The 19,260-nt window shown below is 48.6% G+C and overlaps 1 protein-coding gene across 3 annotated transcripts in view; it reads left to right on the top strand.

Annotated features, from left to right (window-relative positions):
• Positions 1–8,297: 8,297 nt before the first annotated feature.
• Positions 8,298–19,260, top strand: part of SERINC2 (serine incorporator 2) — a 32,292-nt gene continuing 21,329 nt past the window's right edge. The window contains exons 1-2 of one of the 3 annotated variants that reach the window (XM_012440156.3): positions 8,298–8,348; positions 16,537–16,587. In XM_012440156.3, coding sequence (XP_012295579.2) covers positions 16,537–16,587 — 51 coding nt within the window. In that variant the 5' untranslated portion in view covers positions 8,298–8,348. Of the gene's footprint in view, positions 8,349–16,536; positions 16,588–19,159; positions 19,236–19,260 lie in introns of those variants that run through there. The other 2 variants (XM_012440161.3, XM_012440160.3) reach the window with 2 other exon arrangements.

The raw sequence follows: 19,260 nt of genomic DNA on the forward strand, positions 1-19,260 counted from the left end.
GAGGGGCAGAGTGGGTGGACCCAGGCGGAAGGAGGTGAGGGGCAGAGTGGGTGGACCCAGGCGGAAGGAGGTGAGGGGCAGAGTGGGTGGACCCAGGCGGAAGGAGGTGAGGGGCAGAGTGGGTGGACCCAGGCGGAAGGAGGTGAGGGGCAGAGTGGGTGGACCCAGGCGGAAGGAGGTGAGGGGCAGAGTGGGTGGACCCAGGCGGAAGGAGGTGAGGGGCAGAGTGGGTGGACCCAGGCGGAAGGAGGTGAGGGACAGAGTGGGTGGACCCAGGCGGAAGGAGGTGAGGGGCAGAGTGGGTGGACCCAGGCGGAAGGAGGTGAGGGGCAGAGTGGGTGGACCCAGGCGGAAGGAGGTGAGGGACAGAGTGGGTGGACCCAGGCGGAAGGAGGTGAGGGGCAGAGTGGGTGGACCCAGGCGGAAGGAGGTGAGGGGCAGAGTGGGTGGACCCAGGCGGAAGGAGGTGAGGGGCAGAGTGGGTGGACCCAGGCGGAAGGAGGTGAGGGGCAGAGTGGGTGGACCCAGGTTGGCAATATAAAACCCCCTAAGGGGTTTGCAGCCATTGGGCTTCTTCTCTTGCTGGGGCAGGGCCAAGCCCTATGCCCATAAACCCCAAGGGATCATTATCTCTCTATCCCCATGGGTGGCTAGGGCAGCCATTGAGGGGCTGCCTCTAACATCCCACTGGTCCCACTGGTCCTGGGACCCTGATGACCATCCAGTTTCTGGGATGTCAGAGAGGACGCCAAGGGAGAGCTTAAGGCCCAGAGAAACCCTTTAAACTAAATGTGGGGTGGGCAGGAGGTGCAAAGGCACTTTAATTGGAGTTATTAAGATCACCAAGCTTTGATGGCCCAACCCTGAGTCAAGCCATCCCGTTGACCCCCCTCAACTTCCTGGCCTGACTGCTTGCTACCTCCAGTGACAGGAGAAGTCCTTTTGAGGGCACTAATTAGAACTTCCTCTTCTAGATTCCAGAGCTTTCTCCCTGACTGAGGTCAGAGAAACAGCTCTTTCCAGAGAGCAGCTATGGACCCACCCCTCGCACTTCCTCCTGGTCCTGGCGATTCCACTGAGGCTGGTGCCACCACAATCCCAGGGCCTCCTAGCCCTGTCCACAGTGAATTCTTGCCCACGGGTTCCTTCCCTCTACTTGGAATGCCTTTTTTTTTTTTGAGACAGAGTTTCGCTCTTGTTACCCAGGCTGGAGTGCAATGGCGCGATCCCGGCTCACTGCAACCTCCGCCTCCTGGATTCAAGCAATTCTCCTGCCTCAGCCTCCCGAGTGGCTGGGACTACAGGCGTGCGCCACCATACCCAGCTAATTTTTGTATTTTTTAGTAGAGACGGGGTTTCACCATGTTGACCAGGATGGTCTCGATCTCTTGACCTCGTAATCCACCTGCCTTGGCCTCCCAAAGTGCTTGGATTATAGGCGTGAGCCACCGCGCCCGGCCTGGAATGCCTTTTTGACTTTCATTTACATTGACAATTCCACCTACCTTACTCTTCAAGGAATAACAGATTCCTTCCTTTAATTCATGCCATCATTCTTTCTTTGTTTTCATCCATTCATTCATTTCATTCATAAAATTTAGGCATTCATTTGTTTTCTGCCAGGCACTGGGGATGCAAGAGGGGCTGGGACTGACCCTGGGGTCAAAGGATATCTCATCCTCTGTGAGAGACAGAAGGTAAACCAGCAGGACCTGCTACCTAATTGGCAGGTCCCAGTGCAGATGAAATGCAGAACCCCTTGTCCAGAATTTAATATGAATTTCAAAACAGTGACAGCAGACCATCAAACCAGTCCAGGGGCCCTCTTAACTATGGGGTCCTTCTGCAGCAGTCATACGCCCACAAAGCTGGCCCTGTAAGCAAGTGAGTTCATGAGAGACATGTGGTGGAGGTAAGCCTGAAAGTCATCAGAGAGGAGGTGATGTTTATAACTGCCAGAGCCAGGAGGAAAGAAGCCACACGGCTGTTTCTGGAAAACTGCGAGTTGTCCAAACAAAAGGGCCAGGAGCAGCTGGAGTCAGACTGTGTGGGGCTTTGTGGGCCAGTTAGGGAGCTGGGTCTTTATTGCTAAGTAGTGGGGAAGCTCCAAAAGTGTTAACCAAGAGCATGATTAGATTTTAAAAATTTATTTATTTATTTATTTGAGTTGGTGTCTCCTCTGTTGCCCAGGCTGGAGTGTGGTAGAGCAATTTAAGTTCATTGCAACCTCCGCCTCTCGGATTCAAGCAATTCTCCTGCCTCAGCCTCCTGAGTAGCTGGGACTATAGGCATGTGCCACCATGCCCGGCTAATTTTTTTTTTCCTTGAGATGGAGTCTCGCTCTGTTGCCTGGGCTGGAGTGCAGTGGTGAGATCTGGGCTCACTGCGACCTCCGCCTCCCGGGTTCAAGCAATTCTCCTGCCTCAGCCTCCCGAGTCTGGCTAATTTTTGTATTTTTAATAGAGACGGGTTTCACCATGTTGGCCAGGCTGGTCTCAAACTCCTGACCTCAAGAGATCTGCCCATCTCAGCCTCCCAGAGTGCTGGGATTACAAGCATAAGCCATCAGGCCCAGCCAGAGTTTTTTTTTTTTTTTTTTTAAAGATAATTCTGGCACCAGATACGAAATACAAATAATAAACATGGAAAATACAAATAATACATATGAATAATACAACAAATAAAATACAATGGAAAGAAGTTCAATTTCATTAGCAAGTAAAAAAATTAAAGACAATATTGTGGCAAAAAGAGAAACATAGGGACAATGTAAGCAAGGCCAGGTGCAGTGGCCCACCTCTACTAAAAATGCAAAAATTAGCTGGGCATGTGGTGCACACCTATAATCCCAGCTACTCGGGAGGCTGAGGCAGGAGAATCGCTTGAACCTAAGAGGTGGAAGTTGTAGTGAGCTGTGATCATGCCACTGTACTCCAGTCTGAACGACAGAGAGAGACTCTGTCTCAAAAGAAAAAAAAAAAAAAGAACAATGTAGGCAAAATGGCGAAAAGAAAACTTTCCCAGTAGCAATGGGTCTATCAGTTAGTGCAAATTTCTGGTGCCAATTTGTTTTGAAAATCTCAAAAGTGTGCACCCTAAGATGTTTTGGGAAGGATACGTAAGAAACTGGTGCCTGTGGTTGTTTCTGGGGAGGGGTCTGAGGGCAGGGGAAGGAAGAAACTTCACTTTTCTCTGTATACCCTTTGAAATTTTGTGCCATGTGTTTACATTTTCAGCGTGTATCCCTTAACCAAACCATTCCATCCCTAAGAATTTTTCTGGAAAGAAATGATAGAGGTACACAAGTCTTTACAAGGCTGGTTATCACAGTGTTATTTATAATATCAAAACATTACAAATTACTTCAGTCCACATGCTTCAGGCTGGTATCCTTGCCCTCAGAGGTACTGGGTCGTGTGTTAGGGTGCTCTAAGCAATATGGTAGACGTGGTACACATTCAAAGGGCGTATTAGTTTAGAAGAAAAACTTTATATTAGACCAATCTAGCACATCACATCACTAGGATGACTAAAATCAAAAAGATAGATGATAACAAGTATAGCTAAGGATGTGGAGAAACTGGAGCCCTCTTACATTGCTGGTAGGGATGTAAAATGGTGCAGCAACTTTGGAAAACAGTTTGACAGTTCCTCAAAAAGTTAAACATTGAGTTACCACATGACCCAATAATTCAACGCCAAGGTATATACAGAAGATAAATGAAAACATATGTTCATATAAAAACTTGACTATGGGCCGGGCGCAGTGGCTCACACCTGTGATCCCAGCATTTTGGGAGGCCGAGGCGGGCAGATCATGAGGTCAGGAGTTCGAGACTAGCCTGACCAACATGGTGAAACCCTCATCTCTACTAAAAATACAAAAATTAGTCAGGCATGGTGGCATGTGTCTGTAATCCCACCTACTCAGGAGGCTGAGGCAGGAGAATCCCTTGAACCCAGTAGGTGGAACTTGCAGTGAGCTGAGATCATGCCACTGCACTCCAGCCTGGGTCACAGAGTGAGACTCCATCTCAAAAACAAAAACAGAAAAACTTGCATATGTATGTTCATGGCAGCATTATTCATAAGAGTCAAAACGTAGAAGCAACCTAAATGTCTAACAATTGATGAGTGGATAAACAAAGCATGGTATATATTTGTACAATGGACTCTCGTTTGGCAAGTCAAAAGAATAAGGCACTGATACAGTGATACCTGCTACAACATGGATGAGCCTTGAAAACATTATGTTAAGTGAAAGAAGACAGTCGTAAAAGAAACGGCTAGAATAGGCAAATCAGTAGAGACAGGAAGTAGATGAGTGGTTGCCGGGACCTAGGAGGAGTGTGAATGAGGGGTGACTGCTAAACCAGCATGGGGGTTTCCTTCTGGGGTGAGGAAAATGTTCTGGAATTAGACAGTGGTGGTGATTGCACAACCTTGTGAATGTACTACAAACCACTGAATGGTTTCTTAACATAAGTCAATAAGGCTGTTTTTTGTTTTTTGTCTTTTTTTTTTTTTGAGATGGAGTCTTGCTCTGTCTCCCAGGCTGGAGTGCAGCGGTGCGATCTCAGTTCACTGCAACCTCTGACTCCTGAGTTCAAGCAATTCTTCTGCCTCAGCCTCCCAAGTAGCTGGGATTACAGGCATGCACAACCATGCCTGGCTAGCTGATTTTATTTTATTATTATTTTTAATATGGATACAATAGGCATAGGACTAGGGTTACCAATTGTTCTAGTTTGCCCAGGACTAAAACTTTTCCCAGGGGCCGGGCGCAGTGGCTCATGCCTGTAATCCCACCACTTTGGGAGGCCAAGGTGTGCGGATCACCTGGCCAACGTGGCGAAACCCCATCTCTACTAAAAATACAAAATTAGCCGGGCATGGTGGTGCACGCCTGTAGTCCCAGCTACTTGGGAAGCTGAGGCAGGAGAATCACCTGAACCCAGGAGATGGAGGTTGCAGTGAGCTGAGATGGTGCCATTGCACTCCAGCCTGGGCAACAAGAGTGAAGCTCCAACTAAAAAAAAAAAAATAGTTTTCCCAGGACTTGAAACTTTCAGTACTCAAACCGGAAAAGTCCCAGGCAAAGCAGGACAAGTTGGCCACCCCATGTAGAATGCAGACTTTACATTCATATTAATAATAACATATGAGACTTAAAAGGGATTTCCTGCTTGCAGTTCACTAGTGCTACTGCAGAGGGAACGTTTAAGGAGCACTGACATCAATGTCCAACCAGAGGAAGTAGTTTCGTTGGTTCATTCATTCATTCACTCCCCATTAAAATGCAAGCTCTGTGAAAGCAAGGGCTTGGCTGGGTGTGGTGGCTCACGCCTGTAATCCCAGCAATTTGGGAGACCGAGGCGGGTGGATCATGAGGTCAGAAGTTCAAGACTAGCCTGGCCAACATGGTGAAACCCCGTCTCTACTAAAAATACAAAAAATTAGCTGGGTGTGGTGGCATACGCCTGTAAACTCAGTTATCTGGGAGGCTGAGGCAGGAGAATTGCTTGAACCTGGGAGGTGGTGGTTTCAGTGAGCCGTCACGCCACTGCACTCCAGTCTGGCTGACAGAGCAAGACTCCACCTAGGAAAAAAAAAAGAAAGGGCTTTTGTTTGTTTGTTTCACTGCCATCCTCCCGGGACCTAGAATTGTGCTCAGCACATCAGACGCTCTGTAGATGTTTGTTGAGGGGGACCGGGTGCTGGGAGCCAGCAGTACAATGTTCTCTACTGCCCCCTCCTGAATGGTCCCAGAAGTCTGGCTAAGAAGGGAGCTTCGGGTGGAGGACATCCACTGACAGCGAGTGTGGAGCCATCTCAGTGCTGTTAAGAAAATATTTTAGGCCGGGCTCAGTGGCTTAAGCCTGTAGTCCCGGCACTTAGGGAGGCTGAGGTGGGTGGATCATGAGGTCAGGAGTTCAAGACTATCCTGGCCAACATTAGTGAAACCCCGTCTCTACTAAAAATACAAAAATTGGCCAGGCATGGTCGTGGGCACCTGTAGTCCCAGCTACTTGGGAGGCTGAGGCAGGAGAATTGCTTGAACCTGGGAGTCGGAGATTGCAGTCAGCTGAGATTATGATACTGCACCCCAGGCTGGGAGACACAGTGGGAATCTGTCTCGAAAAGAAAAGCAGCTGGGTCAGGTTTGGGTGCTGAGCAAGGGAGGGGAAAGTAATGATGGCCTGCAGGGGCTTGGCTGTCCAGATGAAATGGGCCTTGCTCTGAGGCCTGGCCTGATTACAGGGAGCCCTGTGCTTGCCCTCCCTGGGGCCCCGGCCTGGCCGTGCTGCAGCCCCTTTATGCCCAGCTGTTCTGGAGCAGCTGCAGAGGTAGGCGGGGCTGAGGAATTTGGGATAGCAGCTGCCAAAATGCACTGGCTTTGGAGTCTGGCACAAGAGATATAACTCATGGTGAAGCCAGCAAGTTCATGTTGGTTCTCATCTGAGGGCTAATTAGTAGTAACAGCAAGGAAAAATGCTCATGATGGAATGTTATGTGAAAAAGATAGGACACGCCAGGCACGGTGGTGAGTGCCTGTAGTCCTAGCTACTCGGGAGGCTGAGGCTGGAGGATCGCTTGAGCCCAGGAGTTCTGGGCTTTAGTGTGCTATGCCAATCGGGTGTCTGCACTAAGTTCGGCATCAATATAGTGATCTCCCGGGAGCGGGAGACCACCAGGTTGCCTAAGGAGGAGTAAACTGGCCCAGGTCGGTTATTTGAATGGAGCAGGTCAAAACTCCTGTGGTGATCACTAGTGGGATTACGCCTGTGAATAGCCACTGCACTCTAGCCGGGGCAACATAGCAAGACCCCATCTCTTAAAAAAAGAAAAAGAAAAAGACAGGACACAAACTTATTTAGGTAGTGTGAGTCCAGATTGTTTGTATAGTGTTTATATGGCCAGGCATGGTGGCTCATGCCAGTAATCCTAGCACTTTAGGAGGCCAAAGTGGGAGGATTACTTGAGGTCAGGAGTTCAAGACTAGCCTGGCCAACATGGTGAAACCCTGTTTCTACTAAAAATACAAAAAGTAGCTTGGTGTGGTGGTGCACACCTGTAATCCCAGCTACTCAGGAGGCTGAACATGAGAATTGCTTGAACCCTGGGAGACAGAGGTTGCAATGAGTCTAGATCGTGTCACTGTACTCTGGCCTGAATGACAGAGCGAGATCTTGTCTCAATTTTTTTTTTTTTTTAAATAAATATGGGGTTTCACCATGATGGCCAGGCTGGTCTTGAACTCCTGACCTCAGGTGATCCACCCACCTCGGCCTCCCAAAGTGCTAGAATTACAGGTGTGAGCCACCACGCCCGGCCTGTCTCAAAATTAAAAAAAAAATTAATTTAAAAAAAGTGTTTAAGCATTAGAATAGATGAAAATAGGACATATTAAAGTATGTCAAAGATGGGAATCCATTGGTGAATTCTTTTTTTTTTTTTTGAGATGCAAAAAAATGCTTTGTCACTCAGCCTGGAGTGCAATTCTCAGCTCACTGCAACCTTGGGTTCGAGCAATTCTCCCACCTCAGCCTCCCAAGGAACTGGGATTACAGGTGTGTACCACCAGGCCTGGCTAAATTTTTTTTTTTAGACGGAGTCTTGCTCTGTCACCCAGGCTAGAGTGCAGTGGCACAATCTTGACTCACTGCAACCTCTGCTTCCCTGGTTCAAGTGATTCTCATGCCTCAGGCTTCTGAGTAGCTGGGACTACAGACACCCACTACCATGTCCAGCTAATTTACTGTATTTTTAGTAGAGATGGTTTTCACTGTGTTAGCCAGGATGGTCTCGATCTCCTGACCTTGTGATCCGCCTGCCTCAGCCTCCCAAAGTTTACAGGTGTGAGCCACCGTGCCCCATCTAATTTTTGCATTTTTAGTAGAGGCAGGGTTTCACCATGTTGGCCAAGCTGGTCTGGAACTCCTGACTTCAAGTGATTCACCCACTTTGGCCTGTCAAAGTGCTGGGATTACAGGTATGAGCTACCACACGTAGCCTAAAATTCATTTTTTATTCAGCCTCTGCAATGCCCAGCTAGATGCAACTCTGGGAGTTAAGATCCTGTGGTGAACCAGGCAGACAAGCTCCCTGCTATCGTGGAACAGGTAGGATTTTATAATTGGAGGGAATGAAACCCAGAGTAAAGGAGCAAAGTTAATTTTTAAAAAGACTGATGAAATTCTGGATGTGCTGAAGAACCAGCTGGAAGCTTGTAGTTAGGGGACTGTTCCAGCAGCAGGGGAAACTGGGGTGTAGGGGTGAGGGCTTGTTTAGGAAGAAGCAGGAAGCCAGAGAATGCCTCTCAACACACACTCATTGTGTGTACTCTGGTAAGTCCTTTCTCCTGTCTTGGCCTCAGTTGTTCCATCTGTTAACTGAGAGAAGGCACTAGATGTGTGTGCTTATCTCTTTATTATTCAAATCAGAGAACTTAAAAAAAATTGACAAATACAAATTTATACATTTATGGTGTGCAATGTAATGCTTTGAAATATGTATATATTGGCCAGGCACGGCAGTGCATGCCTGTAATCCCAGCACTTTGTGAGGCTGAGATGGGTGGATGGATCACTTGAGCCCAGGAGTTCGAGATCAGCCTGGGCAACGTGATAAGACCCCATCTCTACAAAAAATACAAAAATTAGCTGGCTGTGGTGGCACATGCCTATAGTTCCAGCTATTTGGGAGACTGAGGTGGGAGGATGGCTTCAGCCTGGGAGGTGGAGGTTGAAGTGAGCTGGGTTGGCACCATTGCACTCTAGCCTGGGTGACATAATAAGACCCTGTCAAAAAATAAAATAAAATAAAAATAAATATGTATATATTGTGGAATGGCTAATTGGGCTAAGTATGCATCACCTCGCATACTATTTTTTATTTATTTATTTATTTATTTTTAAGAGATGGTGTTTCACCATATTGGTCAGGCTGGTCTTGAACTCCTGACCTCAGGTGATCCACCCGCCTGGGCCTCCCAAAGTGCTGGGATTATAGGCATGAGCCACTGCGCCCAGCCCACATGCTATTTTTTTTTTTTTTTTTTTGCAATGAGAACAGTTAAAATTTACTCTCAGTGATTTAGAAGTATACAATACATTGTTAATAACTATAGTGACTACGTGGTACAATAAGTCTCTTGAATTTATTCCTCTTGTCTAACTGAGATTTTGTATCTGTTGACCAACATCTCCTCAATCCCTTGGACCCTGCCCCAGCCCCTGGTAACCACCGTTCTGCTCTCTGCTTCTATGAGTCCAGCTTTTAAAATTTCATATAAGTAAGATCATGCAGTATTAATCTTTCTGTGTCTGGCTTACTTCACTTAATATAATGCTCTCCAGGTTCATCATGTTGTCACAAATGACAGGACAACCTTTTAAAGGTTGTATAGTATTCTATTGTGTATGTATCACAATTTTTTTTTTTGAGATGGAGTTTTGCTCTTGTTCCCCAAGCTTGAGTGCTATTGCACAATCTCAGCTCACTGCAACCTCCACTTCCAGGGTTCAAGCAATCGTTCTGCCTCAGCCTCCCAAGTAGCTGGGATTACAGACGGCCGCCACCACGCCTGGCTAATTTTTGTATTGTTAGTAGAGATGGGGTTTCACCATATGAGCCACCACGCCTGGCCATCACAATTTCTTTATCCATTCATTCATTGATGGACACTTAGATTGCTTCCATAGCTTGGCTATTGTGGATGATACTGCAGTGAACATGGGAGTGCAGACATCTCTTTGACTTACTGATTTAATTTCTTTTGGATACGTAACCAACAGCGGGATTGCTGGATCATGTGGTAGTTCTATTTTTATTTTTTCAGGAGCCTCCATACTGTTTTCTATAATGGCTGTACCAGTTTACATTCCCACCAGCAGTGTTCAAATGTTCTTGTTTCTCTGCATCCTCGTCAACACTTGTCTTTCTTTTTAAAAATTTTTTTAAATTATTTTTTATGAGGCTGGGCATGGTGGCTCACACCTGTAATCCCAGCACTTTGGGAGGCCGAGGCAGGCAGATCACCTGAGGTCAGGAGTTTGAGACCAGCCCAGCCAACATAATGAAACCCAGTGTCTACTAAAAATACAAAAATTAGCCGAGTGTGGTGGCGGGCGCATGTAGTCCCAGCTACTTGAAAGGCTGAGACAGGAGAATTGCTTGAACCTGGGAGATGGAGGTTGTAGTGAGCTGAGATAGTGCTATTGTACTACAGCCTGGGCAACAAGAGCAATACTTGGTCTCAAAGAACAAACAAGAAAACATATATATATGTTTTATATAATTTTATATTATATATAAAATTATATATTATATATTGTAATTATATATTATAATTTTATATAATTATATATTATATATAATATATATATAATGTTTTTTAGAGATAGAGGCCTCACCATGTTGCCCAGGCTGATCTTGAACTTCTGGGCTCAAGCAGTCTTCCTGCCTTGGCCTCCCAAAGTGCTGGAGTTACAGGCAAGAGCCACTGCACCCAGCCAAGACTTGTCTTTCATCTTATGGGGTTTTTTTTTTGAGACAGAGTTTTACTCTTGTTGCCCAGGCTGAAATGCAATGGTGAGATCTCGGCTCACTGCAACCTCTGCCTCCCAGGTTCAAGCGATTCTCCTGCCTCAGGGATTACACACTATGCCCGGCCCATCTTGTGTTTTTAATAACTCCCCATTCTGCTCTCTTCCCACCCCCTGGAAACTATCATTGTGCTTTGTGGCTCTACAAAGTAGACTACTCTGGGTACCTCGTATAAGTGAAATCATACAGTTTTTGTCCTTTTGTGTCTGGCTTATTTACTTAGCATAACATTCTCAAAGTTCAGTCATGTCGTAGCATGTGTCAGAATTTCCTGTCTTTTAAGGTTGAATGGTATTGTATTGCATGTATATACATGAGATGGCTATAGAGCTTCCTTCAACTTTTGGGTTGTAGAAGTCTAAATGCCAGGTTTCTGTTGTTCCTCAGGGTAGACTGTTGCCTGGCTTCAGACAGACTTTCTTTCCTGCTTATGTCACTAGAAACTTCCCTGAGCCCAGTCGGCCTAGGAGACCCTGGGGAGGGATCCTGGGAATGAAAGCCTTTGGCTAAACACCTGCTGCCTTCTCTCTGAGGCTTCAGCAGCTGGGTCAGGTTTGGGTGCTGAGCAAGGGTGGGGGAGGTAATGATGGCCTGCAGGGGCTTGGCTGTCCAGATGAAATGGGCCTTGCTCTGAGGCCTGGCCTGATTACAGGAAGCCCTGTGCTTGCCCTCCCTGGGGCCCCAGCCTGGCCGTGCTGTAGCCCCTGTATGCCCAGCTATTCTGGAGCAGCTGCAGAGGTAGGTGGGGCTGAGGAATTTGGGATAGCAGCTGCCAAAATGCACTGGCTTTGGGGTCTGGCACAAGAGATATAACTCATGGTGAAGCCAGCGAGTTCATGCCGGTTCTCATCTGAGGGCTAACTAGTAGTAACAGTCACTGTTGCTTCAAATTTTAATATGTTCACCACATACCAAACACTGGACATGAATTATCTCAGTTAATTGTCATACAGCTGTAGGAGGTTGGTATCATTGCCCTGATTTTACAGATGAGCAAGCTGAGGCTTGGAGAGCCTTTCCTGGGTCTGTGCAGTTGGTAAATGGCCCAACTGGAATTGGGCCCCAGTTATGTGCTGAAGGCTGGTTTCTTATCCACTGCTTCTGTGCAGTGGGACATTCTTTGGCCAGCTTCTTAGTGGAGAGTGGGTAAGGGGCCAAGATCCCTGCCTTCTCTACATGGGACAGGGGAGCTCCTCTTATAGGTGCTTAGGGATTCTGCTTCAAAACATTATTTGAAAGCCACTGTTAATAGTTCAACCATTAATTTTAATTTATTTATCTATTTTATTTTTTTTTTTTAGATAGGGTCTCACTCTGTTGCCCAGGCTGGAGTGCAGTGGTGCGATCTTGGCTTATTGCAACCACTACCCCCAGGCTCAAGGGATCCTCCCACCTCAGCCTACCAAGTAGGTGAGACTACAGGTGAGCACCACCACGCCTGGCTATTTTTTTGTGTTTTTAGTAGAGATGGGGTCTCGCCCAGGCTGGTCTCAAACTCCTGAGCTCAAGTGATCCATCTGCCTAGGACTCCCAAAGTACTAGGATTTCAGGTGTGAGCCACTGCTCCCGGACTCAACCCATTTATTTTACAGATGAAGAAACTGAGGCCCAGAGAGGGGCAGGGAGCTGTTCAGGGTCACTCAAACAGGGTCAGTGGCTGAGCCAGGCCCTGCCTCTCAGCCACCTGCTGTTTCTGGTGCCCACCTGTCTTCCTGGATTTTATATGTGACCTGCCCAGTCAGGAGGGCACTCTGGGGCCTTCCCTGCTGGGTCTACTGGGCCTGGAGCCCATTCTGTAGGACCCCTGCAGACCTTGGCTGGTGGACAAATGACTGAGGGAGGGAGGTGCAGAGATGGTAGGCAATAGGGGCAGAGAGCAGAACCTAGGCTGGATCTCAGACTGGCTCTGGGCTGACTTGTTATGTGGCCTGAGTGACTCCATTCTCTCTAGGGCTCCATTTCTCCATCTGTCCAATGATGGGGTATTGACAGCTTGGGCCCACAGGCACTGAGCAGGGGAGGATGAAAGGTCCTGATGGGAGATATAAATGTATGGGGAGGAAGAAAGGAGCCACTAGGCCCAGGAGGGCTCTGGACAGCCTTTGCCCCATCCTCCTCCAGGAAACAGCCTCCCACACCTCACTGCTGGCCAAAGGACGCCGCTTGGCCTGAGCGTGTCCAAGCCTCAGATGACAGAGTTCCTGGTCCTCTATGCTGCCCTGAGGCTAGTGGCTGCCCTTCCTCAGTCCTAAGATGTCCGTCTCACCTCAGAGTGGTGCTGGCCCCAGCGGGGCTTGGAGGAGGCTGAGCTCTTTGTGTGGGCACTCACATGGGTATCAGCCTAACCCACCTATGTGTGCTCACATCCCTGACAGGTGCACATACATGCAAACCCATATGCACACCCATATCAGGCGCTCATAGATGGAGAGAGCCAGGCCACTTCTTCTTCTTCTTATTTTTTTTTTTTTGTGATGGAGTTTTGCTCTTGTTGCCCAGGCTGGAGTGCAATGGTGTGATCTCGGCTCACTGCAACCTTTGCCACCCAGGTTCAAGTGATTCTCCTTCCTCAGCCTTCCAAGTAGCTAAGATTACAGGCATGTGCCACCACACCTGGCTAATTTTGTATTTTTTAGAAGAGACAGGGTTTCTCCATGTCGGTCAGGCTAGTCTTGAACTCCCAACCTCAGGTGATCTGCCCGCCTTGGCCTCCCAAAATGTTGGGATTACAGGCATGAGCCATTGCGCCTGGCCGAGCCAGGCCACTTCTGTCTTTTAAAGCTCCTGGTAATTTAAAAATGAAGAAGGCCTAAATAGGGTGTTCACAACTGTGGTATGTTTTTATCTAACAAATTAATTATTATTATTATTATTTGGGACGGAGTCTAGCTCTGTTGCCTAGGCTGGAGTGCAGTGGTGCGATCTCGGCTCACTGCAAGCTCTCCCTCTCGGGTTCAAGCGATTCTCCTGCCTCAGCTTCCTGAGTAGCTGGGATTATAGGCTCCTGCCATCACGCCCAGCTAATTTTTGTGTTTTTAGTAGAGACGGAGTTTTGCTGTGTTGGCCAGGCTGGTCTTGAACTCCTGACCTCGTGATTCACCTGCCTCGGCCTCCCAAAGTGCTGGGATTACAAGCGTGAGCCACTGCACCCGGCCAAATTAATGCTTTTTTAAAAATACACACATGCGCTGGGCGCGGTGGCTCAAGCCTGTAATCCCAGCACTTTGGGAGGCCGAGGCAGGTGGATCACGAGGTCAAGAGATCAAGACCATCCTGGTCAACACGGTGAAACCCCGTCTTTACTAAAAATACAAAAATTAGCTGGGCATGGTGGCGCGTGCCTGTAATCCCAGCTACTCAGGAGGCTGAGGCAGGAGAATTGCCTGAACCCAGGAGGCGGAGGTTGCGGTGAGCCGAGATCGCGCCATTGCACTCCAGCCTGGGTAACAAGAGCGAAACTCCGTCTAAAAAAAAAAAAATACACACATGCACCCACACACATCCAATACGATGTAATTGAGAGACTCACAAGATCATCAAAAAAATTATAAAAAATGTGATTTCACATTGCTGTGTGGTCCAGTGATGGGATGTAAGTTTCAAATGGTATGAAGAGCATTCTATTCTTTCCATCTCATCCATGATTCTCTGGGGCTAGACATCCAGCCCACTTTGTGTGCATATTGTATTATGAAAAGTGTCAAGCATCCGGAGGGGTTCAGGCACAGTGAGCACCTGTATATGCAGCACCTAGGGGCTACAATGAACATTTTGCATTATCTGCCTTATCATATATCCATCCCTCTGTCCAACCCTCTAGCCATCTCTCCGCACAGCCAGCCCTCTGCCTATCCATCTACCTAGCCATCCATCCCTCTCTCCCTCCTTTCATTCCATCTCATTTTTGGATGCATTTTTGAGGCTTCTGAATGTGAGGCCTGGGCCAAATGACACTCTCTTCTCTCCTTTGCAGTAACAGGCCCCGCTACACACACAGGCACACCCCTACCTCTACATGTAAACCTCATATGTGTACATACCACATATGACTTACCCATGTCCCCACATTTATACATGAATACTCCATGCTCATATCCACCTAACCACACACGCTCATTGTGCACATGTACCTAAACAGCGCCCCCCCCCCACCACTAACATCACACACTGCCCACGTGTGCATTCAAGACTCTGGACATCTGTAAGGAAAGCATCTGGAGACCTTTGGGAACCCTCAGACCTGTGGCTCTCATGGAGCCGGTGCCAGGTCCTGGCTCTCTCCTCCACCACATTTCTGGCAAGTTCCAGAGGCTCCCTTGAGCGACCCACCTCAGCTGTCCTACCTTTTCCACTCTTATCCATCTGGTCGCTTCCCACAAAGGAAACGGATTCCTTCCAGAGTGTTACTGCATATGGGAAGCAAAGCCCACAGACCATCCACTCTACACAGGCTGGGACTGTGTCTGCCCTGTTCACACTGCATTCCCAGCTCCTTGCCCACTGTGGCCCTCTCTAAGTGTTGATTGGAAAAAAGTCACCAGAGCAGACTAGAGGCACATACACTGGGCAGCCACAGGAGTACCCCTACCCCACACAGTTAGATCCATGCACGCAGAACACCCTGTGTTTGTGTATGCTAAGCTTGCCTCACTGTGTGCCTGCACACGTGTGAACACGCATTGTGTCTGCCTGTCTTCATACTTTCCAGATAGAGTCCTTGCCAGGACCTGGGTCCTTTCATAAAATCACCTAAGATCACTGTGGGCTCACCTGCTGGCACGTGAGATCCAGGTGTGGCTCCATGACCACCCAGGGCTCCTGGCTTGGCCCTGAACATCTGGGCAGCAGGGGTTTAGAGAACAGCTTTGGAATTCCATTCTTCTGAGGAAACCTGGGTTCCATTCTGGCTCTGCACATGATCACTATGCATGTTCCCCATATGATTTATGTAAAGTTACCTAATCTCTTGCAACATCAATTTCCTTATCTTCTAAATGAGCCAATAGTTCCTACCTTAGATACATCTTAAAGGAGATAATCTCAGCAGAATGCCTGGCATGTTGTAAGCTCTTAAAAATTCTTGCTGTGAATACGATTATCGTTACTTTAGCCTTTGCTCCAAAATCCCATGCACTCTTTGCGAGGAAGGACAGCCTTGGTTGGGGGGTGTTTATGGGGAGAGCAGAGAGGATGGTGCATATGTGAATACCTCTCCCCAGATGCTCCTCCAATCCCAAGCTCTTATTATCCTATATGCATATTCATAAGGGATGGCCTCAGCCCTGCTCTGTAAATGGGTCAGAAGCAGGAAATAGAGGCCAGTGCAGGCAGCAAAGCCCAAGGGATAGGAGACTCAAAGCCAGCACACATCTGAGTCCTCATGGATGGGAGGATGGTAAGAAGGGATGGGGTGAGAATGGATTGGGGGCATTGGGGCTGGGGCAGGTGTTTGTTCCTATGTTGCAGATTTGAAAACTCAGGCCCAATGAGATCAGATTAGAGAACGTTGAGGTGGGTGGTCCAAGAAGTCAGAGCCTGCTTTCTTTGGGAACTAGACAGTTGAGCATCTGTCTGGGCTGGGTGATGGACATAGGGCAATGGACCAAATGACCCCTACATGTTTCTTTCAAGGGACATGGTTTACATGGCATTGGGTGGAGGAGCAGAATCCTAATTCCAACCCTCCAGTGAGGCTTACAGTGGTTGGGTGACTTGCCAGTATCACATAGCTGCTGACTTTGATCTTGATTTTGGGGGTGTGAGAGACAGAGCTATTCTGGCCCCATGCAGGAGATTCAAGGCTGGGAGTAAAGGCTGATGGGCTGGCCAGGGTACCAAGAAATGAAACTCTTTATCTATGTCCTCATTTCATCTCCTCAGTAGTCCCCCGAGATATCTGGGGCAAAATATCTTATCTCTATTTTACAGATGAGAAGCATGAGGCTGAGAGAGGAGGAGTCACCAGGACCCAGCCACACAGTGAGTTATGCCCTCCATGCCCAGCATGTGAGAGCCCAGCTGGCCTTGGTCTTGGGCAGGCAGGAGGCCAGGACAGTGGCAGCACATTACCTTGCTCTGAAAAATGTTAGCCTGAAGCCAGAGTGCCTGTCCCTTTACACGTGCAGTCAGCTTAATCCCTCGTTCCTTGCAGATAACTGCTTATTTCTTAGAATACTTTTTCAGATGCTCATGCTGGCTCTGTGAGATTGAACAGAATAGCCCTCCCTATTTCAGGGAAGGGGATGGACGGACACCCTTTGTGGGGTGAAGTCGCCCCCCAAGGATGGCATAGGGCATGGGGCATAGGGCATGTTCTGTGGCAGAACAGGAATCCCAGGGGTCACTCCTCTTGGTCTTGGGTGCTTTCTCCTGTTCCAGGTCATGGATAGGGAGGGGATGTAGAATGAAAAATTCAGCTCTTGGAGCAGAAGTGTCCAAGGGAGCTGGCCCTGGGATGGGAGCATGTGAGGAGGGCTCACTTCAGACTGCTTAGTGGTATTTCGGTGTAAAGGTTTCTGTGCAGAAGATGACCATGTAGGGGTTGCTTTTGGATCAGAATGTCAGTCACAGCAAAAGGAGGAAAGTGGACTTATGGTAAAAGTTCAGACATTCATCCAGCAAGCATTCACTGCATGACTGTGCCAGGCCCTGTACTGTGCTCCGGGCAGGAGAGGGGGTGGCCAGAGAGCAGACCATTCTTGGGTGGGTCACAGTCTCCTAAAGGCCTCGGGCTAGGCAACGACTGAAATATTACTGGACAGAAGAATAGGAAGACTAGATATTGTCACCTGCACTTTTCCAAAGGAAGCAGTAGGACATCAGGGTGAAAGCCAGGCCAGGTGGCCCTCCAGCTCTGCTTCTTCTGAGCTGTGTAGCCTCAAGCAACAGTAACAGCAACCACAGTGATCATAGTCAATGTTTATTCAATGTCAAGGTTTAGGTTTAGCGTGTCATTACTTCATTGTGCCTCAGTTTCCTCATCTGTAAACTGGAGTGAGTGTGGAATTAATCAACTTCTCAGGGCTGTTGTGGGGCTGAAATGGTACAATGCGGGAAAGTCGGGCATGTGCTCGGGTTGTTTGTGAGGCCATAAGGGAGGCCCATGTTGTTTGGAAGCTTGGGGGAATCACAAGGATGTTTATTTCTAATGGAGGCAGGTAGTGGGTTGGGGGTGATGGTGGTGGCTCTCTTCACTGAGAGGTATGGCATGTGAGCAAGCTTCAAAGGGGAGAAAGAGGGATAAGGAGAAGGACCTTCAAGAGGAGGGCATCTGCCAGGTGCAGTGCCTCACATCTGGAATCCCAGCACTTTGGGAGGCCAAGGCAGGAGGATTGCTTAAGCCCAGGAGTTTGAGACCAGCCTGGGCAACATAAGGAGACCTCATCTCTACAAAAAATTTTTTTAAAAAGTAGCCAGGCATAGTAGTACACACTGGTGGTCCCAGCTACTTGAGAGGCTGAGAGGGAAGGATCACCTGAGGTCCAGGAGGTTGAAGCTGCCCATGATTGGGCCACTGTGTTCCAGCTTGGGTGACAGCGAGACCCTGTCTCAAAAAATAAATAAAATAAAAAAGAGGGGGGCATTGTGTGGGCAAAAGTGCGGAGGAGGGAAAGTGTAGGGTGTGTTTGTGGAACAGTCCTCATGCAATTAATGGCTAAGCCTGGCGCCCAGTGAATCACCCAAGAATGCAGTGAACCCAGCTCTTTGGCCCTGAGGCCAGCTTCAAGGCATAGAGCCTTCTTTCCCTAACATTATCTTGTCCAGAGGTGGCTGAGGACAGGGCTGAAGGGAGAGTAATTACAGAGCCCTACTTCTGGGTCTCTCACACCTACTCCTGGAGAGCCATCTGCCAGGAATGTGGCCGCCTCTCCCTGCCTTCTGACCTCCTTAGCGAGGGACCAGAGTTTGGGCATCCCTAGGGAGTGATAAGCCACCAAGCGCGGGTGGCTGTGGGGAGTGTGTGGCTCCCAGCAGGCTGCTGGGAGTCAGTGGAGTTTGAAGAACAGATGGAGAGAAGGGAGGATGCGTTTAGAGGGAGAGGCTGGGGTCTTAGAAGAAGCAGTAGGTGGGCCTGGTGGCATGCACCTGTAGTCCCAGCTACTCAGGAGCCTGAAGCAGGAGGATCACTTGAGCCCAGGAGGTCAAGGCTGCAGTGAGCTACGATTGCACCACTGCACTCCAGGGGGGGTGACAGTCTCTTAAAAAAGAGGAAAACAGTGAACGATAGGAGCTTACATTTGTCAAGCACCTACCATGTGTTGTAACCACCCTATGAGGTATGTATCCTCACTTTACACACTGGGAAACTGAGGCTCAGAGAGGTGCAGTGACTTGCCGAAGTTTCTTTATCCAATCATTCAGCATTCAACTTCAGCACCTACATATTGAGCAAAGGCTCTGCGCCAAGCACTGAGGAGTTAGCGGTGACCACCTCTTGGCTTCTGTCCTCAAGGGTGACACGTGTCCTGAGGTCGCACGGGCTTAAACCGAGGTCGATTTCCGAACGCTCGCTTTGGAGCAGGATGTGAGCCCGGGCCAGGGTTGGGTCAGATGGCGCAGCTCGCGTGGCCGCCAGAATTTCCGACCGCTCTTTTCCCCTAGGGTTCCGCCCCACGCACCTGCCCCAGGTGAGTCCGGGGAGGCCCCGAGCGC

The sequence above is a fragment of the Aotus nancymaae genome, unplaced genomic scaffold, assembly GCF_030222135.1.
Source record: "Aotus nancymaae isolate 86718 unplaced genomic scaffold, 86718_ANA_hifiasm-v0.15.2.pri h1tg000053l, whole genome shotgun sequence".
Taxonomy (NCBI): Eukaryota; Metazoa; Chordata; class Mammalia; order Primates; family Aotidae; genus Aotus; species Aotus nancymaae.